Here is a 10,498-nt window from a genome sequence, read left to right as displayed (position 1 = left end):
TTCAGCAGTCTGATGTCTGGAATGTTATTGCTTCACCGCTTATCATTTCAGATTTTAGGAGTGTACACAGAAAATTTGTTTTCAGAAGAAAATTAAAATCTCACTTGCGCATCATGCGATCATGTAGCAACACGAATCAATAACCTTGTAATCTATAATTTGTACCTATTTTATTCTTGTTGAATTGAATGGGCTGTATGTTTTCTGCTTTTGACGCCAGGAAGACTTGTTGCATCAGCTAATGGAAGATGCTTTTTTAATTTTTTTTATTTAATATACACAATATAATTTTGCCATCACTGTTATTTTGCATTCAAGTAGGCTGATTTTCATCTGGAAAATCTGCTGAGCTGTTTTTGTTTGAGTTAATGTAATGGGAGGTTGGAGGATTATGTTTCCTTATGTCAACACAGCAGAAAAACCTAACACCAGGCCAGTAACAGTGGCCTGGGGCGCTCTAATGGGACATTTGGCTTTATCTGATGTCCTCTGTTATTGGGGCAACATGTGAAGAAGCTGGATGGACGGTCCTCAAAAGCCCCAATCCCAAATGTCTCAAAAGACAAATAAGATGCTCCATGCACAACAAGTGAGAGAAATCCATTTCCCTACCAGGAAAGGATTGCAAGGAGGAGATACGACTAGAAACAGGCAGTAGTTTGATATCGAAATAGCACAGCGGAAAGTAAGGAGGTTGGAGGTGGCGGATACATTTACCTTTTTACTCTTTAAATCCAAACTCATGACAAGTTGGAAAGTTTTAATTCATTTTCAGTTAAAGTTTTCATATTTTACCATGACCAACACCTTAACCAAATGTTTTAGTTGCCTAAACCTAACCCTAACCTTAAAGCTGGAATCTGGGATTTTTTCCCCAGTAATAATTAGTTATTTTATCCATCTGGACCATGGAGTCACGATACTAAATACCAACTGGCAGTATTACCATTGTTGGATACGCTCTCCATAGACTGCTATTGAAATTTTTGACCAGGTAGGACGAAGGTCTGCTAACTATCCAGCTAACGTTAGCCAACACAGGTTAGCTGTGCTGAGTAGCTGAGTCCCGCTAGCTAGTTAGCATACTAGCGGAAAGCTTACATTGAAAATAATTTTTGGCCAACCTGACTGCTAGTGGCATGACTGTGAGCTGTTGTTACTGTCAAGTCGCAATATTTACACCATAATATTAGCGATGTTATTGTCTAATTTCATGCCAAAAGTTACAGTAATTGAAAGTCAAATTACCTGGTCTGGGGAAGCCATTTTGACTGAGGTGGGAACTGTCCACTGGTGAGCTGGTGAAGAGCGACACTGGCTGCTACACCTTCTATGATAATACAATACTTCCGTGGTTGTTTGGTTGTAGTCCAAACATCATTTCAAATACGTTTCAATGGGGATGGGGAAACAAAGGGACATTTCAACCGAAGCTGTAAAAACCGAAACGTTTTACTTGCCTAAACCTAACTGTTAGCTAACCTTTTCATGTGACTAACAGGTGAAAATTTCATGGTGGAGTGCCTCCTTTGAAACCCTGTCCCCATGCTATTGGCTTTGTTTCATGAAGTGTTGCATTTGATTGAAGGGATTTTTTTCTCTCTCAAAGCGAGTGACTGAGCTTTTGATGGCAGCACCGACAGAATGTCAATTGTACTGTTTGTGAACATAGTAAAACAGACTTTGAGTTATGATGGGCTGTAAAAAATTTGGAAAGAGTGTACTTGGTAACAGAGTTTTTAAAGTATGCTTGAAGTCCTTGGTTGACAAAATAGCAGTTTTATAGACTGTTCAGCAGACATACTGTCTCCCTCCAGGTCAGTTTATGGTTGGGAATTAGCTTGACATTTGCTTAGCGTTTCTTTATCTACATTACACAATGAGATCCAAACATATTACGTCCGCAGCCAAGCATTTACTTCCTGTTCAGTGGCAAAGAGTATAAGACTGTGGTTGTACTGGGTAGTTCACAGGTTTGACTGTCTGTATGTATCCATGTAACTTTCCCCCAGGCTGTTGCTGTAAATAAGAATGTAGTCCTTTTTGCTGAATGCCGTTTTTTCCCTATACGTTAAACTGGAAAAGCACACATCTGAGGACAAAACATAATTTAAAGATACAGCATCCATATTTTATACAGCATCCATATTTTTCATACTTAAGTGACCTACAGTCCTTGAAGCAGTACAGTAATCTGTTTTAACTTTGTGCTGCCAGTCATTTTCTAAGAGTAGGTATCAATTTGTTCTTTTTTTTTTTTTTTTGGAGGATTAATTTTTTCGGTGGATTAATTCTTATTTTGGAGCGAAACCCTTCAGTTGTACATGCAGTGTGTCTGTCCCGCCCCCCCCCTCTCTTTTGAACTGTGGTAGTAGAGGGAGTCTTGCATTACCTGAGGCCTGCAGTCTTATTTTCTGCTCAGCGGTGGAGCGGCACAAGGCTGCAGCAGGAGCAGGGAAGGAGAGAGAGAGAGAATCTGGGGAAGCTCATTTTCTAAGCAGATACAGTTGGTGATCTATATTTCACCAAGGAATACATGCATGCATACTGTATGTGTGGATGTGAACAGCGTGTAATGCATATATGCAAATCTGCACATCCTGCACCACGTTATCTAAATTTGTAAACTGAATAGATTGATATGCTGACTAGTTATTACAAAACACATTTACATGCCCAGGCAATTTATGTACAGTATATGTATGGACTGTATGTGAATTCAACACACATTTTATACCTCCCGTATGCTGTAAATTCACATATTTTTCTAAATCCATTTTTTTTCACCCGATATATGTTGCATATATCTTGCTATTTTTTCTGATTTTCTAATGTATTTTTTATTTTTCATTTATTTCTTTGCATCAGTATGCTCTACTACTGTCTGTTTTTGTTTCATACATGCTGTTATTCACATTTTTCATACTTTTCCTTCATACATTTCAACTTAAATTGGTATTAAGTAATTTATGACCTTTATCAACCACTATTGGACTTATCTCCTCTTACATAAGTTTCTAAAAAATCATACTTTCTGCCCCTTTAATACGTTCCAGTGTTGTAAATGTTGGCTGCGGTAAGTTTAATACTCCTCATTTGCTCAATTCCCTCCCCTCCCCTCCCCTCCCCTCCCCTCCCCTCGTTTGGCTGTTCTTCCTTCGCGAGCGAGCCAGCAGGGAGTGTCCTGAGCCGGGATTAATTACCAAGCAGCAGAGGCAGAGAAGGGAATTTCACTTTTAGTGGAGTCGAATGCGTTAATTATGCGTTGCCGTGACGTTGCGCTGACGAACACGCGTGTTTCTTGAGGGATTTGGAGTGGCTCATGATGAGGAATGAGTTCATGTTAAGGATAGCATAGAAACAGATGTGTTTATATGCACAACTTGTTTGTAATGCGGGATAGAGTTGACCAACTTTTTGGGCCATTGTCCAACTGATGTTATGTTATTTGAAGATGGGGACTTTTAAGGGAAAAAAAAAAAAGCATAAATCAGTGCTTTTCTGAATTATATTTTGATTCGTATTTGGTGGCTGTTGGTGTGGCATGATGATCAGCACAAAGCAGATTCTTCTTCTTATTCTATTGTCTGTTTGTGCAGTTGTGTGCATTAAGGTTAGACCGATATATCGGCTGGTCAGCGCTGTCCACCTCTGATATGGAGATGGAGAGAGGAGTGGAGAGGAGTGGAGACAAGGAAAGGAGAGGAGAGGAGAGGAGTGGAGAGGAGTGGAGACAAGGAAAGGAGAGGAGAGGAGAGGAGTGGAGACAAGGAAAGGAAAAGAGAGGAGAGGAGAGGAGTGGAGACAAGGAAAGGAAAGGAGAGGAGTGGAGACAAGGGGAGGAGAGGAGACAAGGGGAGCAGAGAGGAGAGTGGAGAGGAGACAAGGAAAGGAGGAGAGGAGAGGAGGAGACAAGGACAGGAGAGGAGAGGAGGAGAGGAGACAAGGGGAGGAGAGGAGACAAGGGGAGAGGAGAGTGGAGAGGAGACAAGGAAAGGAGGAGAGGAGAGGAGGAGACAAGGACAGGAGAGGAGAGGAGGAGAGGAGACAAGGGGAGGAGAGGAGAGGAGGAGACAAGGACAGGATAAGAGAGGAGAGGAGACAAGGAAAGGAGAGGAGAGGCGGAGACAAGGACAGGAGAGGAGAAAGGAGAGGAGACAAGGAAAGGAGAGGAGAGGAGGAGAGGAGACAAGGGGAGGAGAGGAGGAGGGGAGACAAGGAGAGGAGACAAGGAGAGGAGGAGGAGAGGAGACAAGGAGAGGAGGAGGAGAGGAGAGAGGAGAGGAGACAAGGAGAGGAGACAAGGATAGGAGAGGAGAGGAGGAGACAAGGACAGGAGAGGGGAGGAGAGAGGAGAGGAGACAAGGAAAGGAGAGGAGAGAGAAGATGAGAGGAGACGAGGAGAGGAGAGGAGAGGAGGAGGTTATAAATTCTAGTATGTAGAATTGATCAATGCTACACTGGTTGCCTATGGGAAGCTACAGTACGTGCTTACATGCATCTTTGTGAGTGTGTGTGCGTGTTGCGAGGCTGTGTGTGTGTGTGTGTGTGTGTGTGTGTGTGTGTGAGAGAGAGAGACTAGTCGGCCATCTGCGGCTGTAAACACTCAGCTCCAGCATGGTTGTGCTGGTCTCTCCCTGTGGAACCCGGGCGGCTCACACCAGCTCCATTTGAGCAACAGCAGCCAGCCAGAGGGAAGAATAGAGCCGGCTGATTGGACAGACACTGGCTGTGTGGCGCTGAGTGTATTCATGCATACCCCCCCCCCCCCCCGCCCCCCCCTCTTCCTTTCTTTCTCCTCCTCCTACCCCCACACTACTCTCTCCACCTCCCTCTCCTCCATCGCCTTCTCCTTCTGCTTCGTCTTCGTTTTACTTCTCCTCCATCCTTACTCCTCCTTCTCCCGCTTCGTCTTCCCTCCTTCTACCCCCCCCCCCTCCTCCCCTCCTCCGTCTGCTTCTCCCGCCTCATCTCTTCCCCCATCTCCTCCCTCATCTTTCGTTTTGCATTTTCTGCGTTTAGCGACTCACAGTTGAGTGCATCAGAAGAAAAAAGGCTTCATTTCCCGGATTACCGGAAAGTAGAAGCAACCAAAAATAATAAAGGAGGTCAAAGGTCATTCCTGCTTCCCCCCCCCCCCCCCCTTTAAAAGACCTATCCTTATATGACTTCCATCAGTTTTCTTATGTCAGGCTAAAACAGTGGGGAAAACTAAAAAAGTTGGGTTAAGCGAGTTCAGGTGGGTTTGCCCTCTCCGCTTCATCCCCCGCTGCTTGGGAAAAAAAAAAGAAAGTGATAGAGAGAGAAGGAAATCTGTCTCCTCCTTTCCGTCCTCATCAGCGTAAAAAAAGGCTGAAGTGCAGGCAGATGGTGGCTAACAGGAGGAATGGCGGCTTTTGGGCAGAATTGTCTCGATTATGCAGAAACCGCCCCCCTAAGGGAAGAGAGAGAGAAAGGGAGAGAGAGAGAGAGAGAGAGAGAGGGGGAGAGTCACGCCAGGCTTATGAAGAGCTTCTGGTCTGAATGATTAACATTTACAGTCGGAGCTGCTGTCCTCCTCCCTCCTCCATGCTGAATTCCCCACCCAGCGTACCGACATGCATGTGGATCGTTCCTGTTCTACATGCTGTGCTCCCTGGCTGATAAGCAGGACTGTATTGGCACTTGTACTGGATGACGGTCTGTTCTCTAATGTGAAGCTCCGGTGGAAGCCTGTCTGTCCAGCTGACATTGGTGGTAGTAGTAGTAGTAGTAGAAGAAGTAGTGGTAGTAGTAGTAGCTTTGGTTTAAATGGAGAGTTTTAGTGTCCCATGATGGTCTAAATGCTGTTTCAGAGGCTTTTTCAAAGACAAAGACAAGACAAAAATTCTGGGGAAAACACTGAATACTTGTAGTTTGGAGAGGAGAGGAGAGGAGAGGAGAGGAGAGGAGAAAAGGAAAGGAGAGAGGAGAGGAGACGAGACGAGAAGAGGAGAGGAGACAGGGAAAGGAGAGGAGGAGAGGAGAGGAGACAAGGAAAGAGGAGAGGAGGAGAGGAGAGGAGAGGAGGAGGGGAGGAGAGGAGACGAGAGGAGAGGAGACAAGGAAAGGAGAGGAGGAGAGGAGAGGAGACAAGGGGAGGAGAGAGGAGACAAGGACAGGAGAGAGAGAGGAGAGGAGAGGAGACAAGGAAAGGGGAGAGGAGGAGACGAGACAAGGACAGGAGAGAAGAGGAGAGGAGACAAGGAAAGGAGAGGAGGAGAGGAGAGAGGAGAGGAGACAAGGAAAGGAGAGGAGAGGAGACAAGGGGAGGAGAGAGGAGACAAGGACAGGAGAGGAGAGAGGAGAGGAGAGGAGACAAGGACAGGAGAGAGGAGAGGAGAGAGACAAGGAAAGGAGTGGAGAGGAGAGGAGGAGACAAGGACAGGAGAGGAGAGAGGAGAGGAGACAAGGAGAGGGGAGAGGGGAGGAGACAAGGAAAGGAGAGGAGGAGAGGAGAGGAGAGGAGGAGGGGTGACAAGGAGAGGAGAGGGGAGGAGACAAGGAGAGGAGACAAGGAGAGGAGGAGAGGAGACAAGGGGAGGAGAGAGGAGGAGAGGAGAGGAGACAAGGAGAGGAGAGGAGGAGGTTATAAATTATATATAGTGTTTTTTTTGGCATGATAATGGTCAGGAAAGTTTTGGAATGTTTGAGTAATTGGCTCGGAAGAGTACCAATATCGCCAAGGTTATGTTTATTAGCGGATAGAACGCAAATACAGAAGATATCAAATGCAACATTTTCAATAATTGTGGTAGGCACCACTACTGCCGCCAGAATAATACTTAGATATTGGAAAACACCAAAAATGCCAGTTTAAGAGAATGGGCCAATACAATGACAACAACAGCCTCATATGAGTCAATGCTTGATAAGATGAATAGTGGAAAGAGGAAAGAGGCTCCATCTTGGGTCGATTTCTGAAACTATATTAAATTGACAAACTTATAATATGCCTTACGTAGATGGATTTCCTTCCTATTCATTTATTCACTTGTTTAGTTGCTTTCTATTGTTTTTTGAGATCTATGCCATTTGGAATTTTCATTTGTAATGTAAGCCACAAAGGAATGTATAACTGCACCATACAAGTTGAAACAATAAAAATTTGAATTACAAAAAAAAAAGAAAATGTCCAAATTCAAAGATGTTGAATATTTGGATAAAATATTGCCTATTGCCAGCTTCAATAAAAAAAAAATATATATATATATATGGGGCCTAAATGTCTGTATCAGCCTTCAAAAACCCATATGGGTCAAACTCTACTTAAAACTTGAGCAGGTCACTGAACCTCTACCTGCTGTCTGGATAAAAGCATCAGCTAAATTCCCACTACTGGCATTTTCTTAACTTTTGTTTTCAGTGGTATCGGATCCAAGATGTCTCTTTCATCTCTGAATTGTGTTGGCTGAGCTTTGGATACACTCAGCTAAAAACAAGTCTTTTATTTTGAAGCTGTAAAAGATGTATTTCTATTTTGCTTACAGTTTGCCAAGTAAAAGGAAGCTGATAGATGAGTGTTGTTTATGTGTGTGGGACTGTGTGTGCGGAGGGGGTGATAACGTCTGATATTGCGGTATTTTCCAAATGATATTTTTATAAATGAAACATCACTTGAAGATGCTCAATGTCAACGATCGTCCTGAAATGACCAAAAAAATTTGCATTTGAAATACTGAGTGAATGGATATTATTTCTGTTTTACTGCCGCGGAATGGAGAAAGAAACTTGACAAATACATCCCAATCCCCACTGTCACACAACTATACATATTTCATCACCTGAAGCATAGCAATATTATTGTATCATTGCCAGTGTTGGATATCATTGGACATTGATGGCGATACCAGTTATGAAACAACACTTTTTTTTGCATTATTTTCTGTCCATAATGTGTTTTTTGGACTCAGACCAGGTTTAGTTCATATTTAAAGAATACAACATTTTGAAGCTTCTTAATACTTTCTGATACCTTAGAATTGATGTCATTATCAAAATTAAATATATCGCGATACAAAAATGTGACAATACGTATCGTGGGGCAGAAAAATGAATCGCGATATTAGATCACTCACAAATCACAAATGAGACGCTTGCCCATCACAATTTCACAAGCTCTCCATCCAAAATATTATTTGCACTTTGTAATGAGATTATTAAATTGTTGTTTACATTCTAGCAAGCCAATGCCATCGCTAGAAAAATTTGTGGCTCAGAAATTGAATTTTTATTTATTACATTGCATCATGATTGTATTGAATCGTGAACCCCATATTGCATCAAATCGTATTGTGAGGTAAACCTATCCCTAGTCTGGAGTAGGCTGTTGTAAAACTGCTCATGCTATTGTATGCTGTTACTCGAACTAACAAGTTAGTCTTATAAATCAAAAGCAGATGTTAAAAATCAGCAGTGAGTCCAGCCTATCCACATCCAAATCTATCACTGATCTTGAATCTGTTGTTGTTGTGTGTGCAGGATCCTGGCCACCGCGGGGGCCGACTTCGACCTGAGAACGCTGCGGGCGGTGAGGGTGTTACGGCCGCTGAAGCTGGTCTCCGGCATCCCCAGTGAGTCACCTGCCCAAAACCTCACTGTCACATCTTTAGAGCTTTTTGTGGCTTTTTGTTACTCTAGTTTTTTTTTTTTTTTTTTTTAATGGTTAACTCACTTTGTAACTGTTTTGAAAAGTGCTACATTACATTTCCTCCACAATATGTAGAACATGGAGGTAAACCGCCAATGTTTTCCCACTTAACAAACTGTAATTTGTGTGTCATTATCAGAGGTGGAAAGTAACGAAGTACATTTACTCAAGTACTGTACTTAAGTACAATTTTGAGGTACTTGTACTTTGAGTATTTCCATTTTATGCTACTTTATACTTCTACTCCACTACATTTCAGAGGGAAATATTGTACTTTTTACTCCACTACCTTTATTTGATAACTTAAGTTACTAGTTACTTTGCAGACTCAGATTATTAATACAAAATATAATCAACTAATAAATTGTGATGTATTATTATAGATTACTGTAAGATACCCAACAGTATATAAAGTAGTGGAAATCAGCCCCACCTTTTTCCAGCAACATTAAAGTGATGCTTACACATGAATGCATCAATAGCCTAATTATAATTCAATAATATAATATATACTGTATTATTCTGAAATGGGCCATTCTGCATAATGAATACTTTTACTTTTGTTGCTTTAAGTACATTTTGATGCTAATACTTTTGTACTTTTACTTAAGTAACATTTTGAATGCAGGACTTTTACTTGTAACAGAGTATTTTTATAATGTGGTATTTCCACTTTTACTTAAGTAAAAGATCTGAATACTTCTTCCACCACTGGTCATTATTAACGTCTCCAACCATGATCAGTCATGTTTATTTTCTTCTGAGTAATCCAACAAATCATCTCCTATTTCTTCAAAAAAAAAACATCTGTCATCTGAACCAGCTGACTGGGACCTCTCTTCCTGTCTGTGTCAGGTCTGCAGGTGGTTTTGAAGTCCATCATGAAAGCCATGGTGCCTCTGCTGCAGATCGGCCTGCTGCTCTTCTTCGCCATCCTCATGTTCGCCATCATCGGCCTGGACTTCTACATGGGCAAGTTCCACCGCACCTGCTTCAGGAAGGACACGGGTAAGCAGGAGGGACCAACTTATCTCACTCCCCGCACATTGTATAAATTGAAAGCCAGACCCTCACCTAACAGCCTAGGTACTTTTTTTTCATATGGTATGGGAGTGCCCGTGTGTTGTGGATTTCTGGAAGAAGGTCTGTGGCATGCTGTCCACCATTGTGTCCAAACAGATTCCTTACTCACCACCTGTCCTATTACTTAATGATAGCTCCAACCTGGACCTACCTATCAAACATAAACGCCTCTGGTTGGCCGGCCTCACAGCTGCTAAAAGGCTGATAGCATCCAGATGGAAACCTCCCCATTTGCTATCTATACAGAAATGGTTATTAGATTTCATAGATATAGCCATCATGGAGCGCTGGGCAGCTAACTCGCACTTTGCTAAACCCGACAACATTTCATGTTGGGATCATACTATCATTACTTTAAAATCTTTGCTGTAGCTCCTTGGTCCATCCGTGGGGTCCTGAGGGTTGGAGGGTGGGTGGGTGGGTTGGGGGAGGGTAGGGGGTGTGGTATTGCTTGCATTTATTGTCTCATTTTGTCCATGTTTCCTTCTTTTTTCATTTCTCTCTTTTCATTATTGTAATCTCAGATCTATAAGAGATCAACATCTGAGTTGATATTTGTATTGAATGGGAGGATGGATAAATTTGAAAATTCATTTTTGTTTCTTTTTTGTTCACTCCTCTCTATTGTTAAATGAATGCTTGGCCACATCTCTGTTTCATACTAAAATATCAATAAAAAATTGATCACAAAAAAAAAGAGGATGAACCGGGGATGAGGTGATAATGGGGAAACAGTTTGATCCACAG

General features: G+C 42.4%; 1 protein-coding gene across 1 annotated transcript in view; it reads left to right on the top strand.

Moving 5' to 3' along the window:
- Positions 1-8,499: 8,499 nt before the first annotated feature.
- Positions 8,500-10,498, top strand: part of cacna1ba (calcium channel, voltage-dependent, N type, alpha 1B subunit, a) — a gene marked incomplete at both ends in the record, with an annotated part of 85,168 nt that continues 83,169 nt past the window's right edge. Inside the window, 2 exons of the mRNA XM_071545711.1 lie at positions 8,500-8,591; positions 9,524-9,676. Of these exons, the coding sequence (XP_071401812.1) occupies positions 8,500-8,591; positions 9,524-9,676 (245 nt within the window). The remainder of the gene's footprint in view (positions 8,592-9,523; positions 9,677-10,498) is intronic.

This window comes from Centroberyx affinis, unplaced genomic scaffold, assembly GCF_046629955.1.
Source record: "Centroberyx affinis isolate AG114_WGS23_722 - 3 ecotype Tasmania unplaced genomic scaffold, CSIRO-AGI_Caff_v1 ptg005023l_1, whole genome shotgun sequence".
Lineage (NCBI taxonomy): Eukaryota > Metazoa > Chordata > Actinopteri > Beryciformes > Berycidae > Centroberyx > Centroberyx affinis.
The sequence above is the reverse complement of the archived record's forward strand: the minus strand, read 5'-3'. Positions and strand labels throughout refer to the sequence as shown.